This window comes from Sapajus apella, unplaced genomic scaffold, assembly GCF_009761245.1.
Source record: "Sapajus apella isolate SASKATOON/1434 unplaced genomic scaffold, GSC_monkey_1.0 scaffold202, whole genome shotgun sequence".
NCBI classification, from domain to species: domain Eukaryota; kingdom Metazoa; phylum Chordata; class Mammalia; order Primates; family Cebidae; genus Sapajus; species Sapajus apella.
In genome coordinates, this window is record NW_022437142.1 from 801,360 (window position 1) to 821,815 (window position 20,456).

Below are 20,456 nucleotides of genomic sequence, written 5' to 3' on the forward strand. Positions count from 1 at the left end.
GACACACAAAAGGAGGCTGGGAGGTTGAGCTGTCGGATGTTATTTAGCACTGACCTAAGATTATACAGTACTATTTAAAGATGATTCTATCCAAGCACTTTGGGAGGCTGAGGTGAGTGGATCACAAGGTCAGGAGTTCAAAACCATCTTGGCTAACATGGTGAAACCCCGTCTCTACTAAACATATAAAAATTAGCCAGGTGTGGTGGCATGTGCCTGTAATCCCAGCTACTTGGGAGTCTGAGGCAGAAGAATCGTTTGAACCGGGGAGACGGAGTTTGCAGTGAGCCAAGATCGTGTTACTGCAGTCCAGCCTGGGCAACAGAGTGAGACTCAGTTTTGAAAATAAATAAATAAATAATAAAAAATAAAAATGATTTTACAAGCTGGGCGTGGTGGCTCATGCCTGTAATCCCAGCACTTTGAGAGGCCAAGGCAGGAGGATCACTTGAGGCCAAGAGTTCAAGACCACCCTTTGAAACATAGGGAGACTTCATCTATAAAAAAAAAGGTTTTAATTGGATGGGTGTGGTGGTGTGTGCCTGTAGTCCTAGCTACTCGGAAGGCTGAGGCAGGATAATCCCTTGAGTCCAGGAGGCTGAGGCTACAGTGAGCCATGATTGTGCCACTACACTCCAGCCTGGGTAACAGAATGAGAGCCTGTCTGAAATAAAAAATAAAAATAAATAAATAATTAATTTTTTAAATTAAATAAAAATGTTTCTACAATCAAAGCAGAATTCTGAGTAACATAACAAAATCCTATGATAATTGAAGGATGTGGGGCATGAAGACCATTTAAAACCATTTAAAGTCGTTCTTCAACTATATTTTTCCAGGATCACCTTGGGAAGACAAAAAAGGAAGTCTTAGCCAAGTCACCAAGACATTCTCTCCTAGTTCAAGTACTCAGCTCTACTTCATCTCCACTACGAATTGAAAAATTATGTAGGATGCCATTTTAACAAAAGTATTTATGGTGAGGAAACAATGTTGAATAATATTCCAATATTAATGTCAATATTTTACTGGATAAACTATATAATAGCTCCAAGTGTTATCATCATAGAGAGAAGGAAGTTTTCTTTTGACGGATGACTCTGCCCAGGGCTCCCTTCATGTCTTTGTTCCTCAGGCTGTAGATGAAGGGGTTCAGCATGGGGGTCACCACAGTGTACATCACAGCCATGATGGTGTCCTTCAGAGTAGAACTGTTTGGTGATGGGCATAAGTAGAAACCAATAATTGTCCCATAGAACAGTGACACCACAGAGAGGTGGGAACCACAAGTAGAGACGGCCTTGCAGATACCCTTAGAAGAAGGGACCTTGAGGATGGAGAAGACAATTCGTGCATAGGACCCAATGATAAGTAGAAATGGGATGACAAGAATGAGGCCTCCCATGATAAATATCACCAATTCATTAACTCGAGTGTCAGAGCAGGCCAGCTTCAGCAGAGCAGACATATCACAGAAAAAGTGGAGGATCACATTGTCTGCACAAAAACACAACCTGGCCATGAGTAAAGTGTGCAACATGGCGTGGAAGGTGGTCAGCACCCAGGACAGCGCCACCAGGGAGAGACAGAGCGTGGGGCTCATGATGGTGGCGTAGTGTAGGGGGAGGCAGATGGCCACGTAGCGGTCATAGGCCATGGCCACAAGGAGGAAGCTCTCCAGGTCTCCGAAAAACAGGAAGAAGTACATCTGGGTCAGGCAGCCCGCATAGGGGATGGATGGGTCTTGGCTCTGCATGTTCTGTAACAACTTTGGAATGGTCACGGAAGAGAAGCAGAGGTCAGAGAAGGACAAGTTGCTGAGAAACAAATACATGGGCGTGTGGAGATGGGAGTCCAGTCGAATGAGGAGGATGATGAGGAGGTTCCCCAGGAGGGTGGTAAGATACATGGCCAAAAACAGGGCATAGAACAGGTTTTGCTGCTCTGGCTGGATGGGCAGGCCCAGGAGGAGGAACTCTGAGATGCTGGTTTGATTCCTTCCTGTCATGCTCTGTCTCCAGTATCTTTAAGGGAAAACAATAGTGTCCTTTAAAATCTAAATTTTGAAATGGAGATATTTCTGTGATGCTTGGTCTGTTAGGCATTTCGCAAAAATTTTTTATTTAACTGATATTACAGTAATTATCTCTATACCACAAATATCTATAATTAGAATCTCTATAATCAGGAATGACTTATTTAACTCTATCTTTTTTCTCTTCATTTATCTTTAACATGTAACAATATTTCATCCTTTCTGAAACACTCATCTATTTACTTCTGAAACATAAAATGTGTTGGTTTTTTTCTTACCTGCCTGCCCAGTCATCCTCAGTAACTGCAGCTGGCTCTTCCTCTGTCAGTTTTTTACATGTTGATATTCCTCAGGAATTTCTCTAAACTTCATTTTTTTAATAATTCTGCATAATTCCCAATAAAAACACATCAACTCCAATGGTTTTAATTGCTATTTAAAACTCAGATGTAGGCTGGGCACGGAGGCTCGCACCGGTAATCCCAGCACTTTGGGAGGCCAAGGCAGGCGGTTCACCTGAGGCCAGGAGTTCGAGACCAGCCTGGCCAACATGGTGAAACCCCATCTCTGCTAAAAATACAAAAATTAGCTGGGCGTAATGGCACATGCCTGTAATCCCAGCTACTTGGAAGGCTGAGGCAGGAGAATTGCTTTAACCTGGGAGGCAGAGGTTGCAGTGAGCTGAGATCACACCATTGCACTCCAGCCTGGGTGACAGAGTGAGACTCTGTCTAAAAAAAAAAAACGAAAACAAAACAAACCACTCAGGTGTAGCGTTCTCTAGTACACAGAACTTGGTATCCTGAGTCTCAGTGGTTACCACCTCTTGGATGGATCACAGGCATCTTTGGCTCAACAGATCCTAAATGACATTCTGATCTCACCCTGCACCTCATCTAACTCCATCCTCCTCCACTCTCCCATATTTAGTGTAAGAAATCCAGGCACAAGTCAGAAACCTGAGGTTTTATTTCATTAATTCATTTCTCTCACAGTCAATGTCCACTCTGGCAAGTCCTATAGATTCTGCACTCCATTCTATTTCTAATTCATCCACTCTTTATCCCAGCTACCACTACACTAGTCCAGATAGAAATCTTGTATTACTTGGACTATTGAAACTGCTTCTCAATTCATCTTCCTGCCTCTGTGCTTCAAAACCCTTCTCTTCCAACAATCTCATTTACACGGCAGCATTCTGAGATGAAAATCTGATCATCCCTTTCTCTACTGATTAAATACTTCAAGGATTATCATTGCTCTTAAGATAAAGGTAAAATTCCTTTCAAGAGCACAGAGGATGTCTCTTTACCTGACCCATGCCTACCTCCCCAGCCTCATCTGACCCCACAATGACTCTTGCATCCTCTTTTCAGCCATGCTGGACTTATAAGTCATAATTTCTTCTCTCCATCCTTTCCTACTTGCTGTTCCTCCTACCTAGCACCTATCCCCACTATGCCCCATCTTCATCCAGCTCATTCTCACTTATCCTTCAGGTGTATTACATGTAACTTGCTAAACTAAACCTGTGTCTCTGTAAACCAGGTGAGACCTGCTTCCATACTCATCCAATAGCACTCCATGCTTTGGATCACCTGTTGATAGCTGACTTCCTTGCCAGACTGTAGGCTCTATGCATGAAAGTCCACGTCTGCCTTCATCACTGCAGCAAGGCAGCCACCGCACTTGGTGTGTTGCCTGGATATTGCGGATGTTTTATAAATATTTGTTGGCTGTCTCTCAGGCTGGAACATGCATTCATCCAACTTTTAGTTGGCAGCAAATGCCCGTTAACTTAGAATAACTACTCCTACTAAATCCTCCTGGAATAAGAACTCATTATCTTTAGCAATTTAACACTGAATTTTGACACTCTATTGCTGACTTCACAAATGTAATTTTGTACCCATGGAGGATATTAGGGTATCTCAGATATACTACTCTTTTCACAAATACGGATGAGCCAAACCAAACATTCTTGTGCTCAGATCTACATCCTGTCATTGAAATTGATGTGGGAAAAATAAACATGATAATATTTTTACAAATTTTGGGACAAACAGAAAGAAGAAGGATAATTTCTAACCGCAAGCCTTCATTTGAGTTTGTCCTCAGATATCCATATCCTATGTGATGGTTAATTCTTATTTTACTTTTTTAAAGTTCTGGGATACACGTGCAGAACATTCAGATTTGTTACATAGGTATACATGTGCCACGGTGGTTTGCTGCACCTATCAACATGACATCTAGGTTTTAAGCCCCACATGCATTAAGTATTTTTCCTAATGCTTTCTCTCCCCTTGCCACCCAACAGGCCTGAATGTGTGATGTTCCCCTCCCTGTGTCCAAGTGTTCTCATTGTTCAACTCACACTTATGAATGAGAACATGTGGTGTTTGGTTTTCTGTTCCTGTGCTAGTTTGCTGAGAATGATGGTTTCCAGCTTCATCCATGTCCCTGCAAAGGACATGAACTCATTCTTTTTTATGGCTGCATAGTATTCCATGGTGTATATGTGCCACACTTTCTTTATCCAGTCTTTCACTTGGCTAGGCCCTGATACTAAGTTTTGGTCAAATACCAGTTCTAGATGTTGTGATAAGGGTATTTTGTAATGTGGTAGACATTTGAATCAGTGGACTTTGAGTAAAGTAGATTCCCCCTATTACGTGGTAAGCCTCATACAATTAGTTCAAGGCCTTAAGAGAAAAGACTACAGTCTCCTGAAGAAGAAAGAATTATGCCTTCAAACTGCTCAGACTCAAAACTGTAACATCAACTCTTCCCTTGGTCCCCAGCCTGCTTACCTGCCCTGTGGATTTCAGACTTGCCCATGTTCACAATATCAGGAGCTAATTTCTTAAAAGTCTCTCTCCCTCTCTCTCTCTCTGTCCATCTCCCTCTTTCTATCTTGATATACATAGGTAGATAGGTAGGTAGGTAGGTAGATAGATTGATAGATAGATAGATACAGGTAGAGAGAAAGATAATGATAGAAGATAGATAGATAGACAGATAGATAGATAGATGATAGATAGATAGACTACGCTTATGGTTCTGACTTCTAGAGAACCCTAAATTGTCTATAAAGCTTCATACATAATTTTAAAACAAAACAAGTCTTGAGAATGACTGCGTTAAAGCATATTTCACAGAGCTGTCACTATACTGAAATGATAGGATCTGGTGAGGATATATTCCACAATAAGAAGTAAGTATAAGTGCTATCATTACCAATGGCTGTAACTGGAAGACATTAGTTAAAATACTTCCAGAATGTTGGAAAGTCTTGGGAGGCAAAGACATAGAAAACAGGGAAGTCATTATGACTGAAAAAATAGCCTGCAGATCACACATCTGGGAAATCAAGACTCTCAGATTGAAAGGACACCACAAATCAGCTCATTCACCCTCCTGCCCAACCCACCTAGCATCTGAAGGTAACTCCAGGGCACCGACCTGAGATCCTGCTCCCCTTTATCCATTATGACATGTAAAGTAACAACAGTCTCTGTAGTCGTGCCCTGTGTCTGGCCCACTCCTTCTTACATTTCCCCTTCTACCCATCCCTTAGCCCAAGGGACCCTGCATCCCAGAGGAATCCAGATCCTGGAATGACTCATTAAGGACAAAGTAATTACCCTGGCCCTCTCTAGAACAAATTCACTCAGACTCCCGCAGAAGTGACTAATTAAAATATATGTCATCAGTCACTGTAATTAGTCACCGATCGCATCTGACTGTACTTGGGGGATCACGAGGATGGAGCTGATGGAGGGATGCCTAATCACTGCCTGCATAGGGAATGGACAGTAGTCCTGTGTGGCTGCAGCCTACATTTGGGGAGGTGAAAAAGAATGGCCATAAAAGACTGTGAATGGCCTCAGATAGCTTAGGTGTGCAACATTTACACAGTAAGTTGATACAAAAAGATAATGTTCTTTAAGCAGAGTACCACCATGAAAGACACATGCTTCGTAAAGATATCGAGGTAGCAGTCTCGCACTAAAACTCAACTTCCCATAAAAATACCCCAGGAGAGATAAACATCCCATTGACAAAGATCAGACTTCTGTGACCCAGTCATAAGCAGATATTGAGAAGGGACATGGAAAGAAGAAAAAATGAGCTCTCTCAAGTCATGCTCAATTCCTCCTCAGGCCAAAATAGAAAAAGCAAACCAAATTTCCACCGTTCCGTTAATTTTATCTCCTTATCTTTCTAGGAAGACTTGATAGCACACATCACCACCATGGTGCCAACCGCTCTCCATGTATGTCGGATTACCTCCCTATGCCACGCTCTTCCTGTCCCCACAAGCGATCACAAGGCCACAGTGGACATTTATATCTTTTTCTCCCACTACCCATTCTATGTTCCCCTTTCTCTTGGCCATTATCAGCTGGACGACATTCTCTACATAATGGCAACAGTGCGAACTTTCATCCCTAGGAAATCTGCATCCCATCAACCTCACTTTATCAAGTTATTATAGTTTTCATTAACCTTTTTTTTTTTTTTTTACTGTTTTTTTGTTTTTTTTTTTTCCCATTTATTTATTTTATTGCATTTTACATTTTGGGGTACATGTGAAGAACATGCAAAATTGTTGCATAGGAACACACTTGGCAGTGTGATTTGCTGCCTTCCTCCCCATCACCTACATCTGGCATTTCTCCCCTTGCTATCTCTCCCCAGCTTCCCACCCCCCACCCTCCCTCCCCTATTTCCCCCCAACTGACCCCAGTGTGTGATGCTCCCCTCCCTGTGTCCATGTGTTCTCATTGTTCAACACCCGCCTATGAGTGAGAACATGCGGTGTTTGATCTTCTGCTCTTCTGTCAGTTTGCTGAGAATGATGGTTTCCAGGTTCATCCATGTCCCTACAAAGGACCCAAACTCATCGTTTCTGATGGCTGCATAATATTCCATGGTGATTAACCTTTATTGGTGGGCATGGAAACACTACGTGGCAACCAAAGAATTCCCCAGGATTTTAGACACGGCCCTCGCTTCTCCAGTTATGTAGAACAACCAAGTTTTCCCTTGGTAATAAATATCAATCACACCAGGCAGAAGCGCAACCTTACTCTTTGTATGTTGGCTTACAGGCGTACCAAAAATGGCTGGGTGGTAGGCTTAACCTCCAATTCAGTGAAACCATTGTTACATCACTTGGTAGAAGAACACATCCCTTGAGAGCTATAGGAGACACTTATGATGCACCATTTTCGGGTTTCTCAGCCTCGTTTGGTATTTCAGCTCAGCTGAAGGAACCAGTTCTGTGATGGCTTCAGCTGGCATTAGTGTATGCATCTGAAAGCACCTCCCCTCACTGCTATTAAATATCCTTCTTGCCTCCTCTGGGGACGTCTCTGGCCCCACAGATGTCATGGCCAATCTTTAGCGCTCACACAAATATTAAGATCTGTGATGCATTTTGAATTCATTGTTGTAGGGTGTTAGGTATAAATTGAGGTTCCATTTTTTTTTCTTTTGCATATGGAAACCCAATTTTTCCAGCACCATTTGTTGAAGACTAGTCTTCACTGAATTGCTTCTGTACCTTTGTCAAAAATCAGTGAATGATACACGAGTACATCTGTTTCTGGACTCTTTATGGTATTACATACTCTCAATACTGATCTATATTTCTATACTTTGTCTAATACTACACTTTTCTGATTGCTGTAACTTAATAATTAATTTGGAAACAAGACAATGTTAGCCCTTCTACATTGTTCTCCTCTTTCAAAATGAATTTTGATTTTGGGTGTATTTGTCTTCACACACAAATGTTATAATCACATTGTCAAATCGTGCACAAAAATTTCTGTTAGAATATTTATTGGAATGTTGTTAACTCTCCCAATCAGTTTCTAAGGAGTCAACGTCTTAAGAATGTTGAGTCTTTCAATCTGTAAAAATATTGTATCTACCCATTTCTTTTTATTTTGTTTTATTTTAAGTTCTGGGGTAGGGTACAGGATGCGCAGGTTTATTATGTAGGTAAACGTGTGCCATGATGGTTTGCTGCACCTATCAACCCATCATCTAGGTGTTAGGCCAAGCATGCATTAACTATATTTCCTAATGCTCTCCCTCCCCTGACCCTGCCTTTGACAGGCCCCAGTGTGTGTTGTTCTCCTCCTTGTGTCCAAGTGTTTTAATTGTTCAGCTACCACTTATAAGTGAGAACATGCAGTGTTTGGTTTTCTCTTCCTGCATTAGTTTGCTGAGGATAATGGCTTCATGCTCCATCCATATCCCTGCAAATGATAAGATCTCATTCCTTTTTATGGCTGCGTAGTATTCCATGGTGTATATGTACCACATTTTTTTTAATCCAGTCTATCATTGATGGGCATCTGGGTTGATTCCATGTCTTTGCTATTGTGAATAGTGATGGAATGAACACACATGCATTCATGTATCTTTATAATGGAATGATCTATACTCCTTTGGGTATATACCCCGTAATGGGATTGCTGGGTAAAATGGTATTTCTGTTTTTAGGTCTTTGACGACTTGCCACACTGTCTTCCATGATGGTTGAACTAATTTCATTCCCACCAACAATGTAAATGCATTCCTTTCACTCCATAGCCCTGCCAGTCAATGTCTGTTGTTTCATGACTTTTTAGTAATTGCCATTCTGACTGGCATGAGATGGTATCTCATTGTAGTTTTAATTTGCATCTCTAATGATCAGTGATGTTGAGCTTTTTTTCATATGCTTGTTGACTGCATGTATGTCTTCTTTTGAGAAGTGTCTGCTCATGTCCTTTGCCCACTTTTTAATGGGGTCGTTTTTTTCTTGTAAATTTGTTTCAATTTAGACTCTAGATATTAGACTTTTGTCAGATAAATAGATTGCGAACATTTTCTCTCATTCTATAAGTTGTCTGTTTGCTCTGATGATAGTTTCTTTTGCTGTGCAAAAGCTTTTTTGTTTAATTAGATCCTATTTGTCAATGTTTGCTTTTGCTGCAATTGCTTTTGACATTTTTGTCATGAAATCTTTGCCTGTGCCTATGTCCTAGATTTTCTTCTAGGATTTTTATAGTTTTGGGTTTAATCCATGTTGAGTTAGTTTTTGTATAAGATGCAAGGAAAGGATCCAGTTTCAATTTTCTGAATATGGCTAGCCATTTCTCCCAACACCATTTATTAAATAAGGAATCCTTTCCTCATTACTTGTTTTTGCCACATTTTTTGAAAATTAGATGGTTGCAGGTGTGTGGTCTTATTTCTGAGTTCTCTATTCTATTTTATCAGTCTGTGTGTCTGTTTTTGCACCAGTACCATGCTGTTTTGGTTGTGCAATTCGGCTTCCTCTATTCCTATTTGGATGCCCCTTATTTCTTTCTCTTGCCCAATTGCTCTGTTGAGGACTTCCAGGGCTATATTAAATAAGAGTGGTGAAACTGGGTATCCTCGTCTCATTCCAGTTTTTTGAGGAAAGAATTTCAGCTTTTCCCCATTCAGTATGGTGTTAACTGTGGATTTGTCATATATGGCCTTTGTTGTGTTGACATATTTTCCTTCTATTCCTAATTTGTTGAGAGTTGTTTTTCATCATGAAGCAATGTTAAAAAATTCTATCAAATGCTTTTTCTGCATCTACTGAGATTATCATATGGTCATACATTTTTTTTTCTCTTCATTCTGTTGATGTAACACCAAAACTGGACAAGAACACAACCAAAAAAGAAAACTACAGGCCAATACCCTGATGAACATGTAAAACTCCTCATCAAAATACTAGCAAACTGAATCCAGTGATGCATCAAAAAGATAATATACCATGATCAAGTGGCAAGAATGCAAGTTTGGTTCAACATATGCAAATTGATAAATGCAGTTATATTTTCTTGCCACTTTTTATGTTCAGTAATTTTATATTGAATATTATACTTTGTCTATAAAATAATTATAGAAGCTTTAGATGATGTTATATTCTACTTACATCATGTTTTTCTTTTCCTCTGTTACATAAAGTGAAGGGCTAATCAACATGATTCAGCAGAGATCAAGATGGGATGGGTGTGCATTACAGATTTGCAAAACCCTGTCTCCCCCCTTCCTTGAGGATGACTCCCCTGGACTTTTAACTGATACCGCAGCACCAAAATACAACAGAGCGTATAGTTTTCTTTACAAGTTTCACAGCAAAGCTTTCTAGACTCCCACCCCAGGCAACTTCAGAACCTGGCAAATGTCTTGAGACCATGAGTATGGTGGCTCAGTCTGTTTTTTTTAAGCATTGTCTTTTTCCCACAGTTAATTTGACACAATTTAAAGAAGTTAAGGGGAATCTTCTTCCAACCACTGCTCTAGGGTCTCAGTCAGGCCTATTTCACTTATTTTTCTACTTTTCCATTAAATAAAGCATGTCTGTCCATTGGCTGGAAAAGTAAAATCTTGAACTAGACTGTTAGCAATATAGTTTTACGTTGTTCTGTTCATTGGATGACAAATAACTTTTAGAGTGATGTTGTTAACAATACTAATCAAGCAGTCTAATAAAGCATCAGTCTGTATCTTCTAAATGAGGGGTGTCCAGTCTTTTGGCTTCCCTGGGCCACACTGGAAGAAGAAGAATTGTCTAGGTCCACCCATAAAATACAGTAAAATGACAGCTAATGAGCTTAAAAAAAATCACACACACACAAAAGCTCAATGCTTTAAGAAAGGTTATGAATTTGTGTTGGTCTGCATTCAAAGCCATCCTGGGCCTCATGCAGGCAGTGGGCCACGGGTTGGACAAGCTTGTATTAAACTATTTTAGATTCACTCTTATAGGAAGCAAGGCTCTTTCTATAGCACAATTCCTCATTCTTAGAGTTCTTACTTTTTTCTGTAGTCTCCAACAAAACTTTAAACTGGATCAGTGCTTAAAGCTCTCACTACCAAGATGCACACCCAGGCTGAAAATCCATGAAGCCTGGTTGCATGGATGTCTCTAGTGAAATAATACAGCTGTAGATTTCTTTTCTTGTTCCAAAATTATTTAAGACAGTGTATTTAATTTCTCTGTGAATTGCATTGATGTTTTAATTTCTATTATCATTTATAACTCAGTTTTCTTATTTTTATTTTTTAACCTTTAGTTTCAGGGGACATGTACAGTCTGTTACGTAGATAATCTTATCATGGGGGTTGAATGTACAGATTATTTCATTCCCGGCTACAAAGCCTAGCTCTCAGTAGTTATTTTTTCTGCTCCTCTCCCACCTCCCATCCTCCACTCTCTGGTGGACCCAAGTGTCTGTTGTTCCCAGTATTTTTATAGTTTTTGTTTTTGTTTTGAGGTGGAGACTTGCTCTGTCGCCCAGGCTGGAGTGCAGTAACATGATCTTGGCTCACTGCAACCTCCACCTCCCAGGTTCAAATGATTCTCCTGTCTCAGCCTCCCAAGCAGCTGAGATGGCAGGTGCCTGCCACCAAGCCCAGCTTATTTTTTGTATTTTTAGTAGAGACAAGGTTTCGCCACATTGGCCAGGCTGGTTTCAAACCCCTGACTTCAGGTGATCCACCCGCCTTGGCCTCCCAAAGTGCTGGGATTACAGGTATGAACCACTGCACCCAGCCTATAGTTTCATATTCAGAAAAACATTAGTGAACAATGAGCAGCCTTCACATTCATATATTACATCCTTAAGTGGGAGCCCTGGTACCCAATGATGTCAGCCTAACATTGGGGCTCAGCTCCCACAGTCAAGATTGTAATTATTTGCAGTGAGAGTAAGGACCAGATATACCAGGAGAGCAGGAGAGTAACACTGGAGGTAGCAGATGGAATTCAGTTTTGGTGCTGTGGACTGGGATATTAGGAATAGAGCACAGGCTGCTGCTGCTGAGATACGGACTCCTAGGCTCATCCCCGGAACACAGTCCACGGATGTGGGAAGCCACAGTCATCACAAACACCAGAAGCTCACAGTATATCACTTGACGGACAGAGGCGAGCTGGAAGGGCATGGTGAGAGGAAGTCACGTAGCACAGTTGTTGGCATTACGTAGGTAGGAATCAAATGCCTGATTGAACCCCAACTCCTCAAATGCCCATGTGGCCTTAGGCAAATTACTGAATTACTTTGAACCTCAATTTATTGATGTGTAAAATGGGAATGATAAAAGTACTTATCTCATAGATCTGTTGTAAAGCGTGATTGGGGTTTAATGTGTATAAAGCTCATGGTCTGAGGTCACGTGCGTAACAAACACATGAGAAATGTTATCCATTGTTAACATTGTTGGCGGTCCCCTCCTAGGAACCTTATGTGTGTTACTTAATTCAATTCTCCCAGCAACCCTAAGAGCGGATTTACTCTCACGTCACAGATAAGGAAACTGAGGCCCAAAGGACTTCCGCAGTTACTAGTAAACAGAAAAGCAGGTCTCTCCATCTATGAAGTCAAATCCCGCAGACTTCCCACCGAGGGTGTGCTGTCATGTGGGGCTGGGTGCACAATGCGTTGTCTACGGAGGGCAAGAGAGTCTGACGGGGGCGCCACACAGCCTCCCCACTTCCCTTTGTTATCATCTCTACCAGGAAACTCAACTTCTAAGGGCCTGGCCTAGAAAATCATGGTGGGGGCAGCTCCACAGTCCCCGGCCCCGGCTCCTGCCAGCACAGCACCGTGCTTCTGCCATCTCTGCCTGATCCTTGTGGAACTCTCCAGACACAGTCCCCGAGGCCCTCACTAACAAGGCCCTGGGTGGGAATGCTTTTTGTTCCTGAGGATTCATTAAGAATTTGAGGCCAATATCCTTAGCAAACTAACACAGGAACAGAAAACCAAATACCGCATATTCTCACGTGTAAGTGGGAGCTAAATGATGAGAACATGTGGACACATAGAGGGGAACAGCACACACTGGGGCCTACTGGAAGGTGGAGGATGGGAGGAGGGAGAGGATCAGGGAAGATAAGTAATGGGTACCAGGCTTCATACCTCGGTGATGAAATAATCTGTACAACAAACCCCCATGACACAAGTTTACCTATATAACAAATGTGCACATGTACCTCTGAACTTAAAAGTTAAGGCCGGGCACGGGGGCTCATGCCTATAATCCCAGCAGTTTGGGAAGCCAAGACAGGCAGGTCACCTGAGGTTGGGAGTTCAAGACCACCCTGATCAACATGGAGAAACCCTGTCTCTACTAAAAATACAAAATTAGCCGGGCATGGGGGCGAATCCCTGTAATCCCAGCTACTCAGGAGGCTGAGGCAGGAGAATCGCTTAAACCCAAAAGGCAGAGGTTGCAGGAGCCCAGATTGCACCAGCCTGGGTGACAGAGCGAAACCCCGTCTAAAAGAAAAAAAAAGTTAAAAAAAAAGAAGTGAAGTTGCAAAGGGCTTTTTCCATTTTTTCCTCCTTTCTTTGGTTTCTTCCCATCCCCAGATCCAAGGCAAGTTTCATCCTCATCTTCGGGCTTAGGAATTGGCCCGTGTCTGCCCCCAGGTCCTGTTTGGACCTGGCATCTGGGAGACAAAAAGCCCTCAATACGGAGACCCACGTTCAGTGCTGGCCCCACCTCTAGCTCCCTGGTAACCCTGGGAAAGCAGACAGCTCCTCTACATCCCATCTGTTAAATGGAGTTGTTATCATTTCCTTCCTAGTGATTCCTGTAGATTAATGGGGGGATGGAGATGATCACATGGGAGATATTCTCAATAAGCACAGAGCAGTGAAGCCACTGCTTCAGCCCTGCAGTGCTTATTACAGCGTGTATTATTTTCCCATCTTTGCCTCTCCCCACATGCCCCTCCCCTTTCTTGGGACTCATTTTGAGATCCCCAAAGGATAATACTGTGGTAAAAGAGTCCCATGGCAGAGACGGTCTCAGCCTGTCTTTATCTCATTTCCTTTATAGATGGCTCCTTACTTGCCTTTGGAGACACTGACTGAGTTTGTGTGGCCTCTTATCTCCTCTGAGTTCCTTTCCAAAAAAACCTGGCTGGTCTCTGTGCCGTAACAAGGTGAGTTCTGTCATAACCCTCCCTCTGATCCCTGGTAACCGGGAAGGGACTTTAGCCATCACTCAGTGGGCCAAACCTCCTGGCTTTACACGTGTGGTCGGCAAAGTCTCAAAAGCTAAAAGAAGAGACGTGCCCTGGATGACGTATCGAGAGAGTGGAAGAGCTGATACTATAACCCAGGAGGCGAGGCTCCTTTGCCAGGGACCTTTGCAATCCCCTCTTTTTTAGATGAAGTTTGTTTCCGATTTTGTTTTCTCCATCTCACTCTGTCTCCCAGGCTGGAGTGCAGTGGCACAATCTCAGCTCATGGCAACCTCTGCCTCCCGGGTTCAAGAGATTCTTCTGCCTCAGCCTCCCGAGTAGCTGAGACTACAGGCTGTTTTCAGATTCTATTAAGGATGAGTAGAAGGAGATTCAGTGTTCAACTTCTTCACCCAGAACCCAATCCTTACAGGACAGCCTGATCAGAACCTCGAGATCAGCCCTGGTGCATGAAGAACGCATTAGAGCTTTGGAGCAGGAGGGAGCACAGCATAGCGAAGGAGGTCTGGGACTCACACAGGCCCCGAGAGCGGTCATCTAGAAGGGCCTCCTCAGCAGCGACTGCTCTTGTGATCCCATCAGCCACAGACATCCTGGATGGTGGACAACCCAGGATTTGGGAGATCTTCCATAAGCTTTGTTCCTTGCTGATTGAGGTCTAGACAGTAGCTGCTAGGGAGCATACCATTCTGTACATGACTTGCATGTTTTTAAAAAATATTTGTGAAGTTTATATAAAAAGATGTATGTCAGTGTGTGGATTGCTGCAAGAACTGCACACCCCATTTAGACAAAAAGAGGAATCATTCCTACAGCAGTAACCTTGTACCTTTCACTCAACTTTTTACCTCTTCCAAATTACATCAATCCTTCAAAGTCTAGCACAAATTCCAACTTGTCCAGAAACCCTTTCCTCATCACTGCTGGCCACACGATGGCAATAGCAATGGCATCAGAAACCCTATTTGTTAACCAGAGCAATCATGCATTTGTTTATGAAACAGTGCATACATAAAAGGATTTATGCCTAAGGTTCCTAAAGGTGAATCAGACATGAATCTCGTTCTTCAATTGGACTGGGGGAACTAGGCTACATAGCTACGTGATTGTGCTAGAAATATAGTGGTAAGTGCCATGTAGAATGTAACTGAAGTGCATTGGGAAAGTCGATGACATAAATATCACTTTAAAAAGAGCATAGATCAGGCAAGTGTTTCTGGGGAAGGTGGCATAGGAAATGGGTCTTCAAGGCTTAACCATGTGACACTGGAAGGACACTCTATTTAGAGAAAACAGCATACGGAAGGTGGAGATGTAGGAAATCACAGCATTTGCGATCTGATGACATGAGTCAAAATAAGGGAAATCAGGGCAGATGGTGACCATGGCCATGGCCCCCCACCAAGGCACTTGCTTAGATTGAGCTACCGCCCCCTGCAAGGCAAGACTTTGGGATCTACAGGGGCACAGCTGTAATGACAGTGGGAGAGGGTTTTTGAGTCCTACGAGGGGTCACAGATAGATTGAGAGAGACTTGAAGGAGGAGGGCATGACTGTATGATCCTTGAGATGCTTTGGGTTACTGAGGGGGGTGGTAGGTGTGGTGGTTGAGAGCAGAGCCTCTGGAGTCAGACTACCTGGGTTAAAATCCTGCCTGTGACATGTGCTTTATATGACTCATGTTCTTTCTGTACATCTTATGACATGAATGCCTCAGTATTAATTATAGATCATTTGGAAAGTAGAGAAGAGTAGAAGGAAGAAAACAAAAACCACCTGTATTACCACTCAAACTACTAATAAGTGCTTGGTATTTCCTTCTAGTCTTGCGGTGTGTGTGTGTGTGTGTGTGTGTGTGTGTGTGTGCTTTTGTTAATATAAAATCATATTGTATAATTCTGCATCCTACTTTAATCATATCACCTTATAAGAAGTTCCTTTAAAATGAGTTTTTGAAGTATTTTTATCGTCTTCATCAATATATACTGATGATACATAAAGAAGTAAGCATTTTCCGTATTTTCTTTTCATCTTGCCACTTCTGTTTTAATAACTCTTTTCCTGCAGACAAATAGCGTTTTTCTGTCTTTCCAACATATAAACTTTTGTTTTCTATTCCTTCACATTAATTTGCTAGTGATTCTAGGACAGGTATAAAAAATAGATGTAGTGGAGAGAATCCCTGTCTTGGGCCTGACTTTCATAAGATAATTTGTTTTTCTCCATTTGGGAGTATTTTGTAGTATCCTTCTATTCCTAGATAACGACATCTGGGTGAGTTTTTTTTTTTTTTTTTAAGAATGGATTGTGACCTATAAAATGTATGTTTTAAGTAATTGATTTGATGTATTAGATAAATACATGGATGTATTAAGTTATCACTAATTTCTCACAAGAGCTATAAGTTAATAAAATTAATAAGGGTGGGTGGGTTATTTTTTTTAAATATTCTAATTATTAAAATTCTCTGTAGTTAGCTATATTAGCATTTCATTTTTATCCTCATAACTGATGTTCTCTAGTGATATTTTTTCTTTGTAAAATTTTTAGATTTTAGCATTTAGATTTTAGATTTAATTTTTAGATTTTAGATTTTTTATGCTGACTTCATAAAAAGTATTGGGATTCTTATAACTTTCTCATGCTATAGGAAATTTTATATAGCACGAGAATATTCGAGTCATTGAAATTTAAACAAAGCTTTTCTCAACAGCTTTATGAGCAAAGAGATTCTTACTAGTAAAATTATTCATTTCATTTTTAATTGACAATTTTATATATTTATGGAGTACAATGTGATTTCTAAATATATGTTTCCACTGTGGAATGGTTAAATCAAGCTAACTAACAAATCTATCACTATCACATACTTTTTTGTGGGAAAATATTTAAAATATATTATTTTAGCAATTTTGTTCGATGGCAACATTCTTTTATGGAGTGAATTTTATCTGTTTTTCTTGTTTATTTACCTCTTTTTCCTTGTAGAATCCATGTTTATATGCTATGCAGGTTTGTTTGAATCCTTAAATGAAGTGAGTTTTTGCCAAACTAGATATTCACAATACGCCGTACCTTGCAAGGCTAAGACATGTTTCAGACGAGCAGGAACCTATCTTGTGATTCAAAATTGGAAGTCAATTATTTTAGCTTTTACTGGTCTGTAATGAATACAGACAGGTAACTAGAACTGTTAGAAAAAACTGTATTTTTTTCTAATTTTTGCCTCCAGTCTTATGCTTTATCTATACCCTGTGAACTTAAGTCTTCTTTTTTGCCTTTTCTCTGCCTCTTGAGCCCAGTCCGGATCACAGAAGATTGCAGTGCCATGCTTTGCACCACACACCCATTACTGCAAACAGGGGCTTTTTGGTTTTTATTGATTACCTTCCCTAACTCACCCTTTGCTTTTAAGAGAAGTGTATTCATTTAACTCTCCTACAGCCATGGAGTTCCTCTCTCTGCTTCCTGTCACTTTCCTATTTGATCTTACCTGTTCTTGAAACCATCCAATCTAGTTTACGGATCGGGGTTGTGGATATTTACTAATTTCTTTGAAGATAGAATCTGTGTGTTTATTTTCCTGCTTGCTTTGGAAAGAGATGAATTCTTAGAAGAGAAAGTTTTGGATGTACTCGGCCATGTTCAAAGCAGAAGTACGCTTCACTTATTTTTCCCAAGGGTTTTGTCTTTCATAATCTTTACAAACAGGTTCTTGCAGCTGGGGGGTGGGTTCAGGTAGGGAGGCCCAGAGTGGTCATGTCACCTGTTCTTACACCTGCAGATAAAGTAAACTTATTCAGGTAGACGTAGTGAAAGAGTAAATAAGTGTAGTGTGGCCTAAGGAGCGGAACCCTCCTTGCTTGTGCAGAGGGAACACAGCAGAGGGCTGGGCAAGTAGAGGAGGTCTGTTTCTTTTTTCTGAATGAATCAATTAATTGAGAGGATGGATTCTTTTCCTCCTTGGATGTTTCTTTGCAGGAACTCATGCAGCCAGAATCTGGGGCCAATGGAACGGCCATTGCTGAGTTCATCCTGCTGGGCTTGGCGGAGGCACCAGGGCTGCAACCAGTTGTCTTTCTGCTCTTCCTCTTTGCCTACCTGGTCACGGTCGGGGGCAACCTCAGCATCCTGGCAGCCATCTTGGTGGAGCCCAAACTCCACATCCCCATGTACTTCTTCCTGGGGAACCTGTCAGTGCTGGATGTTGGGTGCATCAGCGTCACTGTTCCCTCTGTATTGAGTCGTCTCTTGACCCACAGGCGTGCAGTTCCCTACGGAGCCTGCCTTGCCCAGCTCTTCTTCTTCCATCTGTTCGTTGGAGTGGACTGCTTCCTGCTGACCGCCATGGCCTATGACCGATTCCTGGCCATCTGCCGGCCCCTCACCTACAGCACCCGCATGAGTCAGACAGTCCAGAGGATGTTGGTGGCTGTGTCCTGGGTTTGTGCTTTCAGCAATGCACTGACCCACACTGTGGCCATGTCCACGCTCAACTTCTGTGGCCCCAATGTGATCCATCACTTCTACTGTGACCTCCCGCAGCTCTTCCAGCTCTCCTGCTCCAGCACCCAACTCAATGAGCTGCTGCTTTTTGCTGTGGGTTTTCTAATGGCGGGTACCCCCATGGCTCTCATTGTCATCTCCTATATCCATGTGGCAGCTGCGGTCCTGCGAATTCGCTCTGCAGAGGGCAGGAAAAAAGCCTTCTCAACGTGTGGCTCCCACCTCACTGTGGTTGCCATATTCTATGGTTCAGGTATCTTTAACTACATGCGACTAGGTTCAACCAAGCTTTCAGACAAGGACAAAGCTGTTGGGATTTTCAACACTGTCATCAACCCCATGCTGAACCCAATCATCTACAGCCTCAGAAACCCTGACGTGCAGAGTGCCCTCTGGAGGATGCTCGTGGGGAGGCGGGCACTGGCTTGAGGAGGGCACTGGCTTGACTCTTTCTCCCTGTGTCTTTTTGTGCTAAAGGAAAAATCTTCTAGAGCCAGAAACCAGGAAAAACATGGTTCAGACCTGTTTCTATCTCCCTGGGCATAAGAAGGACTTTTTGTAGGGAAGAATAGCTATCATTTCTTAAAGCAGCCCTGCCCAGTTATAGGCAGTGGGTGTAGAGGTTCTGCCAAGCCAGCCCCTTAGACAAATTACAACTTCAGGAACTGTGTTCTCCCCTTTCTGGCTAGAGGGGAAACCTGGGAAGCTGTGAATGCTTACAGGCTCCAAGAGGGAATGACTCGCTGGTTGGATACAGCTTGGTTTCCCAGAAGCACCCCAGAAAACTTCCCCCACCCCAAAGTCATCTTTTTCCCTCAAGTTCAGGTATGCTTGGTCTGTGTATACATCATAGGTCTAGAGATTAGGATTGTTTTATTTCTCCCATCAGAACACTATAAGCAAAAATGTAACAAACAGAAACAAAAAAAAAAGTAGCTCTTTCTATTCCCATTAAACAAAGATCCCATAGCATCTCCAGGGGACAGAGGGGAAGCTGTATGATGATGTGTCCTCTAGTAATTCTGGTGCACACGAGAGCTGTGTGCAGCTCATAGACTTGTTTCTAAAGGTTCAAACTCCATTAATATATATTATATGCCTTATGATACAAAAAGGAATTTTCCTCATCTTTTTTCCACATGTGTTTCAAATTTTTTGAAAAGATATGAATTTATAGTCTAAGCATTATTTACATATTTCAAAATCTCCAAGACTACTCAATGTGAAATTTCCCCAAACCTCTCACTCTTAGTCTCCAGGCCTCCTAGCCGAGATGATCCATAAGTGTAAATGCAAGTCACATGGTGGGGACTCACCCGACATTTCCCTTCTCACGAGGGGAGCGTGGCTCCGACCCAGAGCATTCTCTCCACTTGCTTGCTGTTAGACCGGCCATTATTTCGCTGTATCTTCTTTTCAGCCTCCCTTTTAGGACACATTCCCCACTCCTGGCACCTCTGCTGTGCCACTGTTGTTTCCCAGCTCATTTCCATAAACTTTCCTTGCACCTGTGACTTGGCTTCTCCATGATATTTTACGCGGGTGAGGGATTGAACAGATGGGGTAAGATAGAGATAAAGAGAAAAGACACCGAAGAGGGAAGCAAAGCAAGATTGGAGGAGGAGAGTGGGTGGGAAATGAAGAGGAGAGATGAGGAATATGGACAGCTGGGATAGAACTGCAAGTGGAGGGGCAGAAAGCGAAGCATGGCAGTATTAGAGAGGACCAAATGGGTCACGCAGAACGGGACAGGAGAAGGAATGGAGGAACTGGGTAAGATGCCTTGGGACTTTTAAAAGATCAGAGGAAGAAAGTGGGGGATGAAATTAGTGGGTCAGACCTGAGAGGTGTGGGCTTCCCAGTCTACGCTGTCCA

General features: G+C 42.2%; 2 protein-coding genes across 2 annotated transcripts; one reads left to right on the forward strand and one right to left on the reverse strand.

Moving 5' to 3' along the window:
• Window positions 1-702: 702 nt before the first annotated feature.
• On the reverse strand, window positions 703-2,340 carry LOC116543995 (olfactory receptor 1E1). The gene has a single exon (XM_032270074.1). It carries the CDS (start codon window positions 2,006-2,008, stop codon window positions 1,064-1,066), a length of 945 nt encoding a protein of 314 aa, XP_032125965.1. The 5' UTR covers window positions 2,009-2,340; the 3' UTR covers window positions 703-1,063.
• Window positions 2,341-16,730: 14,390 nt separating this feature from the next.
• LOC116543998 (olfactory receptor 3A1) lies at window positions 16,731-19,656 on the forward strand. The gene has a single exon (XM_032270076.1). It carries the CDS (start codon window positions 18,063-18,065, stop codon window positions 19,008-19,010), a length of 948 nt encoding a protein of 315 aa, XP_032125967.1. The 5' UTR covers window positions 16,731-18,062; the 3' UTR covers window positions 19,011-19,656.
• The last annotated feature ends 800 nt before the right edge of the window (window positions 19,657-20,456 follow it).